The sequence below is a fragment of the Meleagris gallopavo genome, chromosome 28, assembly GCF_000146605.3.
Source record: "Meleagris gallopavo isolate NT-WF06-2002-E0010 breed Aviagen turkey brand Nicholas breeding stock chromosome 28, Turkey_5.1, whole genome shotgun sequence".
Taxonomy (NCBI): domain Eukaryota; kingdom Metazoa; phylum Chordata; class Aves; order Galliformes; family Phasianidae; genus Meleagris; species Meleagris gallopavo.
The window spans coordinates 3,492,777-3,511,904 of record NC_015038.2 but is presented as its reverse complement, the minus strand read 5'-3'; the positions used below and the strand labels follow the sequence as shown (position 1 = coordinate 3,511,904).

Here is a 19,128-nt window from a genome sequence, read left to right as displayed (position 1 = left end):
AATGGACACTGAGCTGTGATTTTGGGGTCCCTGTGGGGAAGGGGATGCAACCTTGGTAGGGCACAGCTGCATCTTTTTTCCTGTGTCTCTCCCCAGGAGTGTGAAAACAACCCAAAATAGGGCTCTGGGCCAGGCAGGACACCCAGCAAGGGGGGATGCAGTGGGATTGGAGTGACTCGTGACGACTCCCAGCTCAATCAAGAAGGGAAAAAATTAAAAGATAAATAAAACTAAGAAAAATCACCACTGCACTTCACTTTCCCCATCAATAATATTTTAATTTTCCAGCCTGACATGCTGAGATCCATTGCCAGGCGTGAGCTGGATGCGTTTCAGCCAGCTCAGTGTCAACGTCGCCAGGCTCTGCCATCAATCACCTCCTGCACATGGAGAGCAGGGCAAGCACGGCTGTGACACCCCACCACAGCCCCACATCCTCTGTGGGAGTGGGTGTGGGGCCCTCACAACTCTCTGGGGACAAGAAAAGGTATTGAGCTGTGTCAAGGGAAGGACAGGCTGGGTGTTAGGAAAAGACTGAAGACCAGAGAGTGGTGAGCATGGCACAGTTCCCCAGGGCAGTGGGCACAGACCTGAGCTGCAGGGGCACCCAAACCACAGGGGTTGGGTGGAGGGGGTTGGACTTAGTGGTCCTACTGGAAAGGAGCTCCAAATAGAAGTACCTGTAGGTCCTAGTTGACCAGTGGTTGACTAATGGTTGACAAACAGTTGACTAATGGTTGACTAGTGGTTGGCTAATGGTTGACCAACAGTTGACTAGTGGTTGGCTAATGGTTGACCAATGGTTGACCAATAGTTGACCAGCAGTTGACCAAGCAGTTGACCAGCGGTTGACCAACAACTGACTAATGGTTGACCAACAGTTGATCAACAGTTGACCATAAGCCAGCCGTGTGCCTCTGTGACCAAGAAGGCCAATAGTGCCCTGAGGTGTGTTACAAAAAGCGTGGCCAACGGGATGGGAGATGTGCTCCTCTCTTGCACCCTGCCCTGGAGGGGCTCCATCTGGAGCACTGAGCCCAGTGCTGGGTTCCTCAGTTCAAAGGAGACAGGGAACTGCTGGAGAGAACCCAGCGGAAATGGCGGGTCCTGGAGCATTTCCTGACGGGGAAACGCTGAGAGGAGTGGGGCTGTTCGCCTGGACAGGAGAAGGCCGAGGGGGCAACGATCGGTGCTGAGCAGGGAGGTTCCCGTGCGCGGGATTCGCTTTTTGGCCCCGCGGAGCCACCGTACGCGTGAGTCACGTGACCGACGCAGCTGCCAGGAGCCGCCTAAAAGGGCGGAAGTGGGGGCGCGGGGCACGGCGGCATGGAGGGGACCCTGGAGCAGCACCTGGAGGACACGTATGGGGGGAGATGGGGCCGAGGGGAGGGAAGGCCGCGGCCTAGGGCGGGCCGGGGGCTGGGAGGGGCTGGGCGGAGTGCGGGCTGTCCGGTGCTCACCGCCGCTTCTCCCGCAGCATGAAGAGCCCGGCCGTGGTGGGCGTCCTCTGCACCGACTCGCAGGGCCTCAACCTGGGATGTGAGTACCGGAACGCCGGGCCGGGCCTGCACTCGGGGGTGGGCCTGGGGACCCCTACAGTTCTCCCACGTCCCCCCACGTAGCCCCCAGGTCCTTCACATTGCCCCCAGGGACTCCCCGCACCTCTGGTCGGTCCCGTGGGTTACACCGCTGTCAGACACAGCGTTCGGGTGGTGCTGGGTGGAGCCGGGAGTTTGACCTGGATAATCCTCGTGGCCCCCTTCCGGCATGGGACATTGCATGGTTCTAAACTCCAGCCTGCTTTTCCTCTAACTTTAAATCAGTTTTGGGTTTTTTTTCTTTCTGGTGGTTTGAGGGCTGCAGTTTATACACCTATGGGCTGAGATGCCTTCCAGGGAGACCTGGGCAGGCTGATCAGTTGGCCCAGAAGAACCTCATGAGAGATAACAAATCCAAGTGCCAGCTCTGCAGCTGGGTCATGGCAAGCCTTGCTATCAGTACAAGGTGGGGGATGTGAGGATGAGAACAACCCTACTGAGGACCTGGGGGCAGTGGTGGGTGGCAGCTGGACACGAGCCAGTTGTGTGCCCTCACAGCCCAGAAAGCGACTAAAGGGGGGCTGTGAGAAAGAGGGGGACAGGCTTTTTGGCTGTATCTGTGTGATGGAACAAGGGAATTGGTTACAGGCTAAAAGAAGGAAGATTTAGATTGGGATATGAGGAAGAAGATTTTTCTGATTAAAAATCAAAAAAGTGAAGTACTGGCATAAGTTGCCCAGAGATGTGGATGCCTTGTCCCTGGAAACACTGGAAGTCAGGGGGACAAGGCTCTGAGCACCTGATGGAGCTGTGGGTGTCCCTGTTCATTGCAGGGGGGTTGGACTGATGACCTTTACACCTCCCTTCCATCTCAAATGATTCTTTGATCTGGGGAGATGCTACATCAGCTCACAGCCCTGAGGAAACAGGGATGGAGAGCTGCCTCTCACCACAGCATGGGTTCAGCCCAGATCTCCCCTCTGCAGGCCGAGGAACGCTCTCAGATGAACATGCTGGAGTCATCTCTGTGCTCGCCCAGCAGGCAGCCAAGCTCACCTCCGACCCAACCGACACGCCTGTGGTGTGCCTGGAGTCAGATAGCGGGTGAGCATCCAGCCCAAGGGTGCTGCTCTTCCCTGTGCTCACCTTTCCTTCCCACCCCCAAATCTCCAGAGCAGCACTCTGTCTTCTATTTAACTGGCAGACCTTGAGGAAGCCCCATTGCTGAAGCTGTGCTGGGAGGGTGGGCACTAATGGGGGTATGGAAAGCAGTCAGATTCATGGGGCCTTGGGATGTAGCGACTGCAGAAGCAGCTGGAAGCCTTTCAGGGGTTGGTGGTTGCTGCAGCACTATATTTCTTTTGCTTTTGGGATCCCTGTGGATCATTTAGCCCATGCTGCAGTGTCGTTTTGTTTAGCAAGACTTCTTCAGACCCCTTTGTGGGTATCGTGAGGAGATCTAACAACTGACAGGTCTGGCACAGAGCTGTCCATCTGGTTTCCCAGCCAAGTCAGCTCCTGCTTTCCCAGCTGGCTTCTCACCTGCCTCAGACAGCACTTTCCTTGTTCTAGGAATATCATGATCCAGAAGCATGACAGCATCACCGTAGCAGTGCACAAGCTGGCATCCTGACCCTGGCATCCTGATGCTGTACTCCCTGCTCCAGACCAGCTTCTCCTCACTGGGCAACCACTGTCCTCGGCTGTTCCAATGCAGAACATGCTTCTAGTACCAAATCTGGGCTGAAGGCTCTCCCTCTATACTTACCAGCTCCTATGCATCTATCAGGGTTTCCAGCTCACATTTTAGCAGTCATGCTGTTAAAGATGAAATGTGAGTCACTCACCAAGCTTGTGTAATGATAGATACTACAAGGTGTGTGTGTGTGTGCATGTGTGGCCTTATTTGTTGGAGAAATCAATAAATGACCTGTGAAAACCTTTGCTTCTCTTTGATCCTACTGTGAAAAATGTTGCCTGTTGCTTTCCCTGAAGCCAAATGAGGTGACTTCTCCCAGTCTGTTCCTCATAAGCATTGCTGTAGAGAAAAGGAACAGTGCACCAAGACTTGGAGGTTCCTCTAGTAGAAGAGGTATTTCTCTTGGGAAATGTTTAGCCTCCTCTGGTTAAGCTTTCTGTGAGAGTCCTTGCTTAATGTTATGCTTTGGATTGAAGTTCAAACCTAAACTTGTTGGCCCTGCCTGCTCCTTGCGTGACCTGTAAGCATATGCTGATGCCATCCTCACAAATCCTCTCTTCACTTTAGAGATTCAAGCATTTGGAATTGGGCAGGGGAACAATCCCACAGAAAGGTTTTTCCCCTGAAAGGCTGCTTTGCTCAAATGCTTCCTCAACACAAGGGAGCAGGAAGGAGCTGGTTTGCAGTAGAGCATATGCCAACAAATAGGGCTGGGTTGGAGGTAAAACTGCGTTCACACCATTTAGACTTTACTGCTGCACTCACTGGTGACATTCCCCCCGATCTCACCATCACTGTTTTGTATGAAGCAGGCTCTAGGGACTGGCTGCTCTGCACAGCACTCTCCTGATGAGGTTGGTGCTAATGATTCCTGCAGCAGCAGGGATGGGGCTCTGCTCTCCCTCCAGCCTGGCTGCTCTGGGAGGTGAGCGCTGCTGCACAGTGCCCATTATTTACCTCCCCTTTATTTTCTTTCATGCTCAGTTTCCAAGCTCATCTCTTCAAAAGAGCTTGCAGATGCCCATTTTAAATAGCCCCAAACCAACAGAGCCACAGGCTCCTCAAAAAGCAAAAGTTAAAGGGGTGTGAGCACAGAAGGGGGCACTCAGCTCTCCCAGTAACGAGCCCCATGACACTGCCCTCATTATCAGGGCTGCTGGATACCTGGAACACAGGGTTGGCCTCAGGTGCTGCCACCCTGCACCCTGGGCACCCCAAGCCCTCGTAGCACACGCTGCAAACGCTGTCCCACATAAATAAAAGCTCAATGCATGTGCTGAAAGCCCAACTGTAAGGAAGATTCTCCACGCTGTCCTGTTTACCCCAGGATGTCTGCTTCCAGAGCTCTGTCCCAGGATCTGGCAGCAAGAGGGAGTAAAGCAGGGATGGGGACAGACATCCACCCCAACCCCATTTCAGCACTGCTGCCCTGGTGATGGCTCACCTCCTCCTCCTGGGGCCAAAGGGCTGGGCTGGGCCAACAGCTTTGGCTTCCATCCATCAGTGCAGCAGCCGGACACGGAGCCTCAGCTGGATCCCTGCAGGCAGGAATTCTGCTCTGCCATCGCTCCGGACGGGGAAGGGGAGGGACTCCTGGCCTGGAGCAGCAGGGAGGAAGAAGGCTCCTAACATAAGTCCTGCTTCGGTTCTGTGTTGATCGTCATCTCTGCTGCAGACGGACACGGGGCCGGGTTGGGGGCAGAGGGTCACAACCAGAGCCGGGGGGGGGGACTCCATTTCTGCAGCAAATGACGAGAAGATTCCTCTTTGCATTCTGCAGCTCCGGGAAAGGTTTGCCAGCATGCAGCAGCAAGGCGGTAAGGAAGGGGTCGGGTTTGTTGGCTCCGCTGCTGCTGGAAGTATGGGACAGATAGATGGGTGGGTGGGAAGAAAGTGGGCAGGGAAAGCCTCCCCAGGAGCTCAAAGATGGGACAGACAGAGCCCCGGCTTTTAGCACGAACCAACCCAACCCTGTGCTCTAAAGCAGCAGGGAAAGTGCTTAATTACTGTGCCTGCGGCAATTTAGGATGGAGAAAAGAAACGGAGCTGCGTGCAAGCAGTGATACTGTGGAACTGAACAAAAAGATTGGTAGCAGCTTCGGTCCTTAAAAACGTGCTGTAGTGGAGCACAACATACTGCTCCCATCTCCTTCAGAGAGAAGGACCAGAGGGGTTCTCCTGGGAGAAGCTTCATAGATCACAACATGCATGGAGTTAATGCACTCCAAATTCTCATTCCCAGGGGAAAGGAAAGAAGGAAAGCCAGAGCCACCAGCAGTGACGGGAGATGGGAGCCAAGGCACGGACAGAGGGTGGGCATGGGCAGCAGTGCTGCACTTCTTCCTGGTAAGCAGAGCACAAATTCACCCCACACTTTGGGAATTTGGGGTGTGTGGGAAGACTTAGGATGGTCTGACCCCATCCAACTAATGGCAAAAAATTAGGGGAAGGCTCAGAGGCAGCGAATGCTTTGCCACAGGAGGACAGGCAGAGCAAAGAGCAAGGATGCTGCCTCCCATAGCTGGCAATGGTTAACCCCAGCCCTGGGCCAGGAGGCACCAGCTGGCCTTTGTCCTTTGGGAAGGGAGCAAGCACTGAGACCCGCTCAGAAATTAATTCATCAAAGCAAAGCTCTGATGTCATTTTGTTCTGCTGCTCTGGAAAAGCCAGTTTTGCACGGGGTCAAGTGAGATTCAACCCCAACATAGGAACCTTACTGGTATTTCCCCAACATTCCTTAACTTGTCCCAAAGGCAATATGTTACCCAGAAGGAGGGAGCACATCCATCCCCCGCAGCATCTCACCTGTCCTGCTCTGACACAGGTCAATGTGTTCGTGATGGGAATGCTCAAAACCTTTGGCATTTTCTTCGTGGCTTTCCAGGAGGATGTGGGGGGCTCCTCAGAGCAGGTCAGCTGGATTGGCTCCATCATGTCCTCACTGCGCTTCCTAGGAGGTGAGCACTGCACTGCAGGGAGGGACCTGAGGGTGCTGCAGGTGCAGATCCCTCACCTACAGCTGCTCCACACCACATCCATCAGCACAGCCTGGGGCTGAGCTGCTGGAAAGGAGCTCTGTGAAGAAGGACCTGGAGGTCCTGGTTGACCAATGGTTGGCCAACAGTTGACCATGAGCCTGCAGTGTGCCTCTGTGGCCAAGGCCAATGGTTCACTGGGGTACACTGGCCAGAAGTGGGAGTGAGGTGCTTCTCCCCCGTGTTCTGCCCTGGAGAGGCTCCCATCTGCAGGGCTGCATGCAGTGCTGGGCTCCCCAGCTCAAGAGAACTGCTGGAAAAAGCCCAGCGGTGGGCTGCAGAGATGGTGGGGCCTGGAGCAACTCCTGATGTGGAAAAGCTGAGAGCCCTGGGGCTGTTCAGCAGGGGAAGGAAAGGCTGAGGGGGATCTGATCAGTGCTGATCAGTATCTGGAGGGTGGGGGTCAGGGGATCTGGGCTCTTTGGCCACCAAGCTCTGCCTCTTCTCCCATACAGCCCCACTGGTGGCCGTGGTCTGCAGGCGGATGGGCGAGCGGCCGACCTCCATCCTCGGGGCTGGGCTGGTCAGTGGGGGCTGCCTGCTCAGCACACAGGCCACCGGTGTCCCCTTCCTTTGTGTCTCCATGGGACTCCTGCTGGGTGAGTGGCAGCTCCCTTAACCCAGGCTGTGTCCCTGCTGCCCCTGCCCCTTGGCCATCCCCAGCCCCTTTCTACAAGACGCTGCGTGAAACCCCCAATGTTGACACCCACGAGCACAAAATCCCACGTCCAAAACAAACCAGACCAAACCAACCTTGCTTTCCTCCCTGCACCCAACACATGCTGTGATCCCTCCCCTACTTAATTCATAGTAAAAGCGCACAGTGTCAAAAACCCACACAGTGCATGAAATCCTATTCTCAGCCGGCAAGAAGAACCCCGCTTTCACCTCCATCCTAGAGAGAAAAAGCTCGGGGTGGCCCAGCTTTGCCACTGACCCCTTGTGTTTGCACCCAGGCATGGGGTTCTGCTGCCTATACCAGGCAGCAGCAGTGATGACGGCCAAGCGTTGCAGGACCCGGCTGGCTTTCTCCAATGCTGTTGCACGCTCAGGGATGGGCCTCACCTTCCTGACTGCACCCTTCACACAGCTGCTCATCGATACCTATGGCTGGCAGGGTGAGCACAACTCCTGCCCTATGCGTGGCTCAGTGGGAGGGCAGGAGGAACGGCGCTGCCTCTCCGGGAGCAGCCCTGTGGTGATGGGTTGGTGGTTGGACTAAATAATCTTGGAGGTCTTTTCCAACTGTAATTATTCTATGATGATTAAATGCTGAGTAAGTCGTTAGGTATGTCAGAGTCAACACAGAATGCCCAATTTGCATCACCTTGAAAGTCCAGCGCTTCTAATGAATGAAAGCAAAGCAAAGCTCTGAACTTGTTGCACGTGCTATAGAGAAAGGGATTTCCAGTTAGAAAAGCCAAAATAAAGGCTCCTGCATGACACCCCTACCTCCTTGCTCTGCCTCCTTCTTTACATCCACAACAAATTACGTCCTTTCTTCCTTCTCCCCCATTCTCCTAGCAAAATGCATTTTTAAAAAGCACCTTTTGCCTCGCTGCAGGTACTCTCCTGATTTTCAGTGGCATCATGCTGAACCTCGTGCCTTCCAGCATGCTGCTGCGCCCCGTCCGCACCCAGCTGCCTCTGTGCCCCCCTGCCAGCAATGAGGACAGGAGCTCAGTGCCCAAAGGACACCCCGAGGAAGCCACTAATGGAGCAGCACAGCCTTCCCAGCCTCGGGGCCTTCCCAGCACAGAGCCACCTGCAGAGCCCTGCAGCACTGGTGCAGTAACAACAGCAGCACCAGGGGAAGCCCCCACTGACAGCTGCTGCCCCGAAACCATCAGTGAGGCCACCAAGAGCTGCAGATCCTTCCCGGTGCTCAAGGAGGAGAAACCGCAGCCTCTTGTTGATTTCTCTCCCCTAAAGGATCCCCTCTTCTTCATTTTTACCTGGTCTTTCTTGTTCAGCCACCTGGCCTACTTTGTGCCCATCTTCCACCTGGTAGCCAGAGCCAGGACGTTGGGCATAAGCAGCATGGATGCCTCCTACTTCATCTCAGTGGCCGGTAGGCAAGAGAATCTTTTAAAACACATTTATAATTGCAAAATAGGCAAGCATTGCAACACAGATCTTGCCAAGAAACACTCCCGAGATGTGTTCTAAAATAAATCCTCATGGAAGAGCCTGAGCTCACAGCCCTTACTCCCTTCTGTATATATAGCACTGCTTGCTGCACATGGATAGAGCTGCTCTCAGATGGTGGGTGGTTCTCTCAGCCAACCCTTCTGCAGGGAACAAATGCGGGTTTCAGGCTGCTAGGTGTGAGCCCTGGCCTCCCAGCCATCCCTGCTCTGCTCAGACCCACAAAAGCCACAGAAATGCATTCTGCATTCAAAGACCTCCAGTCTGACCACGGGGTGTACAGAGAGGTATAAAGGATTAGAGAAAAAAGGAGGGGGAAAAAAAAAAAAGAAAGCCACCACTAATTTGGATCTGAGCATTTGGATTTGGCACATTCACTTCTTGGGGGGAGGTAAGAAAAAGCTGCCCTCCACCCCCCCCAAGAAATAATGCTGTGTGAACATGACACGAACACTACAGTCACATCACGTCAAGAAAACGGCCCCAGCCTCAGCCATCATAAAACATTTTATTGTATAAAAATAAATCTTCCTTCCACAGCGCTGTGCAACGTGTAGAAATGAGGTAATGTTGTGAAGGAATTGAGGAGGAGCTCACAGCAATTAATCTGACGCCCTTAATTAAGAGCAGGAGGGACGCAGCACGATGAGCTGACGGCCCCCACTGCTCTGATCTTCATTTTACACAAACGCATCCAAAAATGTGAAAACAAGCACCAAAAGTTGGGAAAAATATAGATATCTATCTATGTAAGAAACCTTTCCCTGAGGCTCAGTGACCTCTTCCTGCAGGCATCACCGAGACGGGCAGCCAGCTGCTCTCAGGCTGGATTGCAGACCAGAATTGGACCAAGAAGTACCATTACCACGCAGCTTACCTGGTGCTCTGCGGCGTCACCAACCTGCTCTGCCCCCTGGCCACCACCTTTCCTCTGCTCATGACCTATGCTGTGGCCTTTGCCATCTTCTGCGGTGGATTCCTGGCTCTGGTGCTCCCTGTGCTGGTGAGGATATTATATATATATATAATGGAATATAATATGGAACAAAATTGAAAGGTATGGCAATTCTAACAGCATTCCAAAATACATAACCACCTTTTTGTAAGGCTGAAGAGCCCTGATGTGCTCTTGTGGGCTGCAGTGAGAGGGGTCTGCCTCCAAATCCCTATGGCAGGACTCCAGTCTGCCCAGCCCTGTCAATGGGATGCAGCAGCAGCACTGGGAGCTCCTTGAATTGCCTTCCACATCCTCCTTTCTAAAAGCTCTTAGGAAGCAGAACGAATCCATTCACTGACTACCTGTAATGCAAAGCCAAAGGGCTGTAAGCGTGGTCCCAAGCCTCGGGCTGTCTGTAACACACACAGAATGGGTACAGTGGGATCTGGATAGGGAAACACTTTTGCAGCTTGGCCTGCCCTCCCAGGATGTCCCCAAACGGTGGGAAGACAGAAGTGCACTTTGCATGCTGTAATTTCAGCGCTCACCTTTGGGAGGCGAGCAGATTCCAGGCTGAGTCACACCAGAGGTGCAAAGTCCTCCCCAAACCCCACAGCATCCAGAGATGAACTCCTCCACAAAAGGTCTTCTGTGCCTCCCACGAACCCCCACCGATATTTACCTGCATTTACACCAACAGGTAGACCTGGTCGGCGTGCAAAAACTCCACAGCTATTTGGGCTTTGCTTCCTTCTTTGCTGGGATAGCAGCTGTTGGTGGACCTCCTCTAGCAGGTAATGTAAACTTTACACGTCTCACATACCCACCACCAGCATCCAGTAGTAACACCTTCTTCTGGATCAGTCTCCTACCCGTACACATCCGTGGGTGGCTTTTCTGTCCAAGCAGATAAAACACAAAGAACACATTTGAGAACACCAGCTTTGTGCACAGCAAACATGTTTTGCTCGTGAATGTACAGAGTGTGACAGCTGCAAGGGAAAGGAGCTCAGCACCCTCAGCACAGCAGCACCGACCTCACTACCACTGGGTCTGACCACTATCAGGGCACTGTTAATACTGAACCTGAAACAGAGGGACTGAAGGAAGACAGCCCTGCATCAGTGCTCTGTGATACCACCTCCATCCTGCAGAGTTCCAGCAGCCCTGCCATGCTGCAGGCATGAGAAAGATTGATTTCCCTAATCAATATCTCTAGGTTGACCAAATTCTGAGTATGGATGCAATTTGGAGCAGCTAAAGCGTTTCATTGACAGCGTGCTTTACACTGTCACAGTGATCCATAGCCCGTGCTGGAGAAGATCTCTTCTGCTGATACAAGATGTACGTCCAGCAGAAAGCAATACCTGCAAAACCAGCGCAGGAAATTTTCTGACAGAATAACATACGGCGTGAAAAGAGCTAAATAAGTTGGCTCTCCTTCGTCCATGCATCATGCAGTGGTTATGCTTCCCTCTGCTTCCAATCTATTCTCACTAATTGGAAGCCTTCTGCTTCCTGACGATGCGAGGATGGGTCTGGGTTTCATAAAGCAAGCAGGTTTTCTGCGGGAAGCCCATACAGAGATCAGCCTCCTTCATCCTGATGGCATAAATCGAGGTCCAACAAAGCCAAGGGTCACACTGATCCACCTCACTGCAAGGAGAGTGAGAGGGAAATGAGTCACAGCTCGGGATCTAGGTTTGTGGCACACCATAGTTTGCCTTTTGCTGTAGTTTTCTCTTCCTATGCTTTCTACTGCTCCAACACTGCTGTCTGAAACATGAAAACCAATTGGGACTGCCTGCTAACTCCCTGCTCCCAACAGCAGCTGAACACGCAGCAGGACTGAAGTGCTAAGTAAGATCTTGGGGGGTTCGGTGCACCCCACTGCTGCTGACCTCCCTGAAATGCTGACCTCAGAAGCACAGCTTGCATTGTTTCTGCAGTGAAAGCCACGACATGAGGGAGACACGGGTCATAAATGCTTATTGTGCACAGCAGAGCAAAGCCTGATCACAGTGCAATGAAGAGGTGACTTACGTGCAAATCTGGTTAACTGGAAGCCCTTAAGCCAGGGCTGAGGCTCCTCGCTGCTGGGTGCTCCTGCCCTCCTGAACAGCAGAACAAGGCAGAACAAACATCATTTTGGCAAGCTACAAGAGAGCCGAGGAGAAGGCACATCCTATTTCCTAAGGAGGAGAAATCAGTAACAAACTGCAAAAGGGAAAAAACAAACAAACAAACAAACATCACCAATCAAATGATGTGATTCAAGATTACAAAACTGATTCCAGCAGCCAGCACACAGCAACTCCAGCTCCAACAAACGTGGGAGGTAAAGGGGGAGAGGAAGGAATCATCTGAAAGCAGCATTGGCACAAGGATTAAAATGCTCTCACTTCCAGCGTGGCTGCCTTTGTGCTAGGCATTGCTGTTAGGAAACGTGCAGCAAACAAAACCCAGAGGTGCCAGGCCCCTCACAGAGCAGCTCTGCAATCCCAACAACCCAACCAGCTTGTAGAACCACTGCTCTGCTGTGTGTTGCAGGCACTCAGCTCCCTGCGGCAGGATTTGGCCCTTGTTGCTCAGGGAAGAGGCACGCAGGCTCTGAAAGATGTGCTGTGCTCAGAGCATCACCTGCATGGCACTGCCAGCCAGGAGGGGAAACTGAAGCTTCAGCGCTAAGCAGAGCTTCTGTAAATTAAAAAACACCCAGAAAAATCCCGCATTTAGAAAGATCACGAAGATTTAAAAAATAATAATAAAAAGATTCAGAGCTTATCACAACTGGAATGCCCTGCTCTGGATGTCTACGTTGTACAGTTGACAATGTCAGCATCCCTGGTTTGCATCCCATAGATCTTCAAAGAGCAGAAGCTGACCCCACCTCTGATGACAGCCCATCCTGCACAACACATGGGGAGCACATTGCCACGTCCTCCCACTGTGCTTCCCTGGGCTCTGCCCTCTGGAAAGGCACTCCTGGGCTCAAGCAATATCCCTGAGAAAAAGGAAAAACGACAGAGCTGAGATCTGGCAAAGGCATGGGATAACTGAAAGCTGGTGAGCCCACAGGGCACTGTGCAAGACTTCCTCTTCTCCCCCAAAGCCCTCCATGGCTCTGTAAATGCCAGCAAGGAAAGCATTGGCATCTGTCCCTTTCGGTCACCCAGCCCCATACTGAGCAGCACTGCTTCCTTCCCCACCATTCCACAGGTAATGCTGGGAACAAGGCTCTGCTGCTGTTGTTTTCTGGTCTATCTGGATGCCAAACTGCTGCTGTAAATGGTGTAAATCCATGGATGTCATGCAAGGAATTCTGCTCCACATGAGCAGCAGCTCTGAGCTCTGCTGGTCACTGTGCTGCTCACCCACCCCATGCATCCAGATGCCAGATTTGGGAATATACTGCAGGATTTATGACAGGCAGCAGCAGCTCCTATTGCTTTGCACATTTTACATTCAAGCAGGAAGAATTAAACGAAAGACCCAGATAACAGATGATACACACACTTAAATTTGAAGGTCCAGAAACTAGACGTAACCAAACAAAACACTTCAAGGTCACTTTAAAAGGCGACCTGCCTCTCTGCTGATTCCTGAGTCTCTGTGGAATTCGGGTTTTCCTTTTAAGTGCCAGCAAAGCTACTATTAAGCAGGTTTGCTCGCAGCCCCTCGTCTGGGATCTCTCATTTTGGACAGGTTGCTGCACTGGGTCTGCTCAAAAGGCAGCATGCCTGGGGGAATGGGGAGATGGCGGCGCAGATGTTGCAAAGCCCAACACGTGCAGAGCATCTCATTATCCAGCAGGACCTCACATCTGCTGCAGCAGCTACTTCTGGCCCCTGTGGTTAAAAAGCAAAAGGAAAATGTTGGGGATTAAACGTAATCCAATCCAAACCCACATCCACTACAAGGGGCTGCCAAGGTCGGTCCCAAGAACACCCTGCAGTTTGCCTGTTGTACCAATTGCCACGTGCCAGCTGCACACCCACAAAGGGTAAAGGCAACCTGCAGAAAATATCTGAGGCGTTCTTAAACGAGAGCACACCTCCCTTGCTTCCCACACACCTCCCCAAAGTGATTTTCAGCGAGAAAAACCCAACAGCCTCAATAACCATCTCCTCTCCTGCAGGGTGGCTGTACGACTACACGCAGACTTACGCCTGCTCGTTCCTCTTTGCTGGTGCCTGTGCTCTGCTCTCTCCTGTCTCCTTCTTTTTGGAGCCGCTGGCCCAGAGGTGGAAGCTGCAGAAAGCCAACGTTTCCATGCAGAGTGAAGCCATCCTGCAGGGCAGCTCGGGAAGGGCTGGCTTTGGTTGCAGCCACAGCCAGATGCCTACCAGCACAGACCTGCAATGTCAAAGTAAGAATTGTTAGACGTTGCATGCACAGCTAGTACATCCAGATGTGCCATTAAAGCCACCAATACATGCAGTGTGAAGTGTTCTCTGGCAGGGCTGGGGATATGGGCTACCACTGAGCTCCTGCCCTATACCCCCACCCTGGTGCTGGGATCCACCAAGAGTCAAAGCACAGCAGGAGCTTTAGCTTATTAACTCAGATACAGCTAATTAGCAGCAGGGAAGGAGGCAGGAACAGGGATAGGTAGCAGAGATAAGATTTGAACTTCCAACGGGATGAAGTAACAGCTGGGCACTGCATGAGTGATCGCAGCAAAGGGCTCAGAGCTGAAGTCGCTCTCCTTAAAGCCAGGAGCAGAGTAGGGCAGAATCACACCCAGCCATCAGGATCCTCTCCCCAGAGCAGCAGAACCCACAAAGCCCCAACCCCACATGTTGGCCCCACGCTGACTGCTTCCATTTGGATGGATGAGGAGTGTTGTTCCTCTGTAGGAACATTATTTCAAAGCACAGGGCACAAATGAAGTGGTCTGTATGGCACAAAAAGCTGCCGTGGTGTCGAGGAGCTGCAGGGAGAAGCATTGGCTCACAGGTAATGGGCCAAATTCAGTGGGCACACAACTGAGTGATGCCAAAGAAATGGTGCATGCTTAAGTGAGGGGAGTATGAGAGCTCTGAATGTGCAGTCAATGGGGAGCATCAGTGGTCCGAAATGCCTTGCTTTTCCTAGACCTGCCCATCTCCTGCAGAAATCCACAGGCAGCACCTGCTTCAGAAATTGCCCTTTGCACCTTTATAGCACGTGATTCAGCTGTGCCAGCTCATCCTTGGGGCCGGGGGAGGATCTCCAGTGGGTCAGCTTCCGAGCAACAGGGCTGTAAGGCTGAAGCAGACCAGATGAGGCACCAGGGGATAAAGAGGGGTGAGTGGGACCATCGTGATTGGTAGTGAGCCAGTCCTGCACCGAGCATCAGGCTGAGAGCTGCAGCAGAGATGAAGCTTTCATTGACAAATTTAAGTTTTCACTTCTTGAAATATTCAAGCTCCTACTCGTGTCCCTGCTGAACAAATTAAAACTGCCACTTTTGCTGCTACAATAGCAACTGTCCGGGCTGTAGGGCTGGCCTACACTTGGCTTCAGATTTTCCAAATCAAGAGCTTCAAACAAAGCCACAACCCTCTCATTTTTCACCTCAAACGCACGCGCCGTGCTTCCTGCTACCCAGCATCATGAAATGCAGTGAACAGAGCTGATCCACAGCCTCGGTCCACTGCACTGACCTCTCTGTCTGCTTTGTAGCACCTGCCTACTGCTTGCTCTAACCTCTCCCAGGCAAGCACTGCTGCATTTTCACCTTTTTCCCCATTAAGAACCAACCTGCAGCAGGACAGGGTGCGTGCATCCCCATCTTACCTCCAGCAGCAGCCCCCACCTCCTGGGTTTTGGGGAGCATCCTCTCCCCTTGTGCTCCTTCCAATCCAAGGGCTTAAAAACTAAAACAAAACCCGACAACCCTTCAGTCTCATTCTGCACCTCTAACACACGTGCTTTGCTTCCCACTGCCCAGTGCTGGAAGACCCAACAATCAGAGCGACGTGGGAGCAGAGATGCTCTCCAACCCAGTGACACACACCACTGCTTCCTTACCCTTATTTAGGAAAACTGAGGGTCTCCATCATGCTTGCACCCCACCCCTTTCTGCAAACAGCTCTGAATTCCCCCTTTCCTGCAGCACCCAACCCACAGCCTGACACCAGCAGCCCAGAAATGACTCAGCATAGGCAGGGTACCTTTCTTGTGCCCTCATCACCTCCTCATCTCCATCCAAAAAGCTCAGGAGCCTCACGCTGTCCTGACACACGGCTCCAAATCTTCCTCGCTGCAGCTCAGGACAACTTCTGCAGATCCACTCCTCTCCTCTCAAACCTTTTGCTGAGGAGGCAAGCACAGAACAGATGCTTTGTTTTTCCTCGCATGGCTGAGGAGCAGAGCCATTCATTTATCCATTCACCCACATCAGAGCGACCATGGGAACATCTGCCCAGGGGAAGATCCTTTATCTCACTGAAGCCCTTTTACAAAGAGCTTCCCAAAGGCAGCCCTGCACAGCGGGCTTTGCTGGGGCAAAGCAAGCGCCATAGAAATCTAGCTGTAAAATTCACACCAGAGCTGAGGAAGCAGGTGCTGACAACTTTTGCCAAAGATGCTGCAAAGGTCATCACTGAAACTGCCTCCAGGGAGTGCAAGGGGAAACTGCAGCACTGCCATCGCTCAGTGATCTGCCCCCAGAGAGCAGCAGCACCCACAGATCTGATCCTGGCCTGAGGGCTCTGCAGGAGCTGGGAGCAGGAAGCCGCTGGGATGCAGCTGCAATCGGAGATGGCATCAGAAAGCACACTGCACGAATCCTTTGTGCACATGGGGATTAGTTTATGCAAAAGTGGCTGGGGGCCGTGGGCTCCTTCCATCCCACCTTCCATCCCACCCTCCCCCATGCTGTGATCCTCTGATATTCAACACCTCAAATGCTGCCGTTTTCAAAGAGCATCGTGCAACTCTCCCCCCAGATCCACATCCAACGCAGCCCTATTTCACAGCAAGAACAAACCAAGCCTCCCGCTGCTTCAGTTCCTCTCTCACACCTGGGAAAGCTGCCTGTAAGTTTAGGAGAGCTGCTTTCACTGAGGGTTTTGGGAATTCATCATCTGCCCTAATGGAAACCAAAGAGAAGAAGGGAAAAAAAAGGACATGTTTGATGAGGTAAGTTCTAGCTTTGGGTAAGCTTACAGAGCCCAACGCTCACTGAAAAGCCTTCCAGCCTGCAGTAACCTCAAAAACCAGGAACTCACTCCATACCCACCAGCAATTTCAGAAGTAATTAATGGACCAAAGTCCTCACTCTGCAGTGATGCAGACTTTGGCTCCTGAGCTTCTGAGCACCTTCCCCTGCAGGCATCTCTCACGTGGGTGAGACGGGGCTGGGAGGTGCCCACACACCCAGCACTCTGTAGGACCCATCCTGAGCCCTCGAGCCTTCATTCAAGCAGGGGAAGGAAACCCTAGAGGAGGAAGCAAAGGCCATGAGGAAGAGCAGAGGTATTTGTCACCAGCCCTGTGACAGCTGGGAACGCGTCTGCACTGCTTTTATTGCCTTAGGGAGAGAGATAGGGAGAAGGGAGAGGAGCAGCACGGGGATGAGCCCAAATGCTGCAGGGGCTGCACGGCCACGGGAACAGCAGCTCCCTGCCCGCGCCCCCAGGGCTCTTAGCTCTGCACTTCTCAAAACACAGCAGAGTCATGCAGGAGGAGCTGCTCCTCACCAAACCCATTGCACTGCAGGGAAAGGTGCCAGCGCAGGGCAGGACGCGTTGCTGACAGTCAGCCCGATCCTTCCCCTGTGTCTGGGGACAGGAAATACTGGAGCCAGCTGAAAAGCTACGGGCTGATCTTCAGATCCGATTGCAGAGCTAGGTATGAAGGTCAAGGCAGGGAAATGAGTAGATGAAATATCCATCACCCACAATTAACCTGGAGCTCAGCACCCGCGCAGCCCTACTGCAATTAACGCCACGCCGCAACGGGATACGAAGGATTTGCAAACCGGGAGAGGGTTTTTCCACCTCACCCTCACCCTCTGCTGCCAGCACTGCCCACAACAAAGCACAGCTGACCATCTCACCCTCCACAGCCCCATCTCCCCATCCCCAAAGCAGCTGTAGGGAAGCACAGCCCCGCAGCCGACCCAGAACCACAACGCTTCCCACTCCTTTCCCTTCTGCGAGGGCAGACACGTGGTGAGAGCAGATCCTCAGAGAGCATTTGCCATTTCACTGCAGAGCGAGCTCGTTATCAGCCCAGAGCAGGAGCTGGGCCATCTGATGTTTTAAAGTGATTAATTCAGCTGCGGCTGGGAAAAGCACAATTTGGGAGAAAAAAAGAGGTGTGAATCCAAGGAGCTGCTGCCCCATCTAATCTGCTCCCATCTCTTCCTGCTGCAGCGCACTTCGTTAAACGGTTCTCTTTACAAATCCACTTTCCCCTGATTGCCTGCCCGAAGTCTCGTTAGCCCAATTAACACGATGCACTTAACGAAAGCCGGGGTCCACCTGGCAGCTGCAGCAGCACCCCTCTATAAGCAACCGATGCCCCATAGGACCTCCAAACACAGGATGCGAAAAGGACCACAACAACCAGCAGCAGAACAGGAGGATGGGCACAGCTGGAGGTGTGCAACGCTTTGGGTCACAGCAACAGCTCACAGCCCAACTGCACATGCATACAAACACACAAATTTTAACTACAAACGCCAACTGCTGGAAGAAAACCTCAGCTCAGGACTCTCACCATGCCAGCAAGATTGGAAACCTCGTTGGTGATACCTAAAAATGCTCTCATTGACAACAGATTCATTTAGACACCCATCCCAGCATCCCATAAACACACGCAGCTCCACATTGCAATTACCCCGATTAAAGGCTGTGCCCTGGGTGAGTCAGCTCACAAAGCCAGAACATCAGCTCTGCTTTCCCACACCGAAAACCCATCCTGTGGGCATGGAAACCTCGTGGCATCAAACAGGAGAACCCCAAAGCAAACACGGGGCTCATCCCAGCACTGAGCAAAGTACAAGTCAGTAGACACCTGAGGCTGGAGAAGCAAAAAACCAACAGGCAAACAACAAAACCATCTCTTTTTACATTACAATTCAGTCCAAGCTCACCACCCCCTTACCTGTTTTTGGGGATTTACACAGCTCTGTGCCCCGGGAACAGCATCCTTCAGCTGGGAGGCCCTGCAGCCCTCCTGTACGGCCACAGGACAGCACCATGTTGGTTATCCACGGCAGGCGAAGGGATGTCAAAGCAATCAGGGCAAGCTTGCGTTTCAAGGCGTCTTCATCTGCGAGTCACGTTCATTCTAACACCACGCGAGGCTTCCGGAACCGACGACGCAGCAGTGTCAGCTTCTTCTTCATCCCGACGACGGTCAAACTGTGCCCCGAAGTCACCGCAGAGCCTCGACCAGGGGAAGGCAGAACAACAGCAGCCAAACACGGCGGGCCGCCTCCGTCCTCCTGTCAGCATCGCACTGCACAGCGCGCTCGACCACAAGCAAACGTGCGGTCGTACCTGGGACGCGATCAGGGCGCATGCACATCCAAGGCAGGTGGGGTGGGCTCCAAAAACCAGCACTGAACACCAACCAGCAAAGGTTTTAAATTAACCAACACCGACTCGTCGTCCGTTCAGAACTACACCCAGCACCGCACAACCGCTGCAAAGGGAGGCAACTGCTGCAAAGGGCCCGGAGGTGGAGGAGCAGCTCAACGTGTGGCAGGACAGGCTTTATTTACGGCATCTAAACACGTTTTTAATGCCTCATTTCGGGTTTGGTTTGGTTTTT

At 52.8% G+C, this 19,128-nt stretch overlaps 2 protein-coding genes and 1 long non-coding RNA gene across 4 annotated transcripts; 2 read left to right on the top strand and 1 right to left on the bottom strand.

Moving 5' to 3' along the window:
• Positions 1-1,243: 1,243 nt before the first annotated feature.
• On the top strand, positions 1,244-3,482 carry LAMTOR5 (late endosomal/lysosomal adaptor, MAPK and MTOR activator 5). Its single transcript, XM_010724271.3, has 4 exons — positions 1,244-1,361; positions 1,478-1,539; positions 2,525-2,642; positions 3,111-3,482. The coding sequence occupies exons 1-4, from the start codon at positions 1,327-1,329 to the stop codon at positions 3,169-3,171; spliced, it is 276 nt and encodes a 91-aa protein (XP_010722573.1). The 5' UTR covers positions 1,244-1,326; the 3' UTR covers positions 3,172-3,482.
• Positions 3,483-4,704: 1,222 nt separating this feature from the next.
• On the top strand, positions 4,705-13,744 carry SLC16A4 (solute carrier family 16 member 4). The gene is made up of 9 exons (XM_010724267.3): positions 4,705-5,054; positions 5,480-5,583; positions 6,062-6,194; positions 6,728-6,871; positions 7,229-7,390; positions 7,837-8,343; positions 9,212-9,423; positions 10,058-10,151; positions 13,496-13,744. The coding sequence occupies exons 1-9, from the start codon at positions 5,039-5,041 to the stop codon at positions 13,738-13,740; spliced, it is 1,617 nt and encodes a 538-aa protein (XP_010722569.1). The 5' UTR covers positions 4,705-5,038; the 3' UTR covers positions 13,741-13,744.
• LOC104914510 lies at positions 8,909-19,122 on the bottom strand. 2 transcript variants are annotated; one of them, XR_004162066.1, is made up of 6 exons: positions 18,457-19,122; positions 15,516-15,657; positions 13,525-15,218; positions 11,401-13,205; positions 9,517-10,254; positions 8,909-9,420 (listed from the first exon to the last, which is right to left on the bottom strand). It is a non-coding gene; the product is annotated as an uncharacterized LOC104914510 (long non-coding RNA). The 2 variants fall into 2 exon arrangements; XR_796049.3 differs by having other exon boundaries at positions 13,525-15,657.
• Positions 19,123-19,128: the final 6 nt, after the last annotated feature.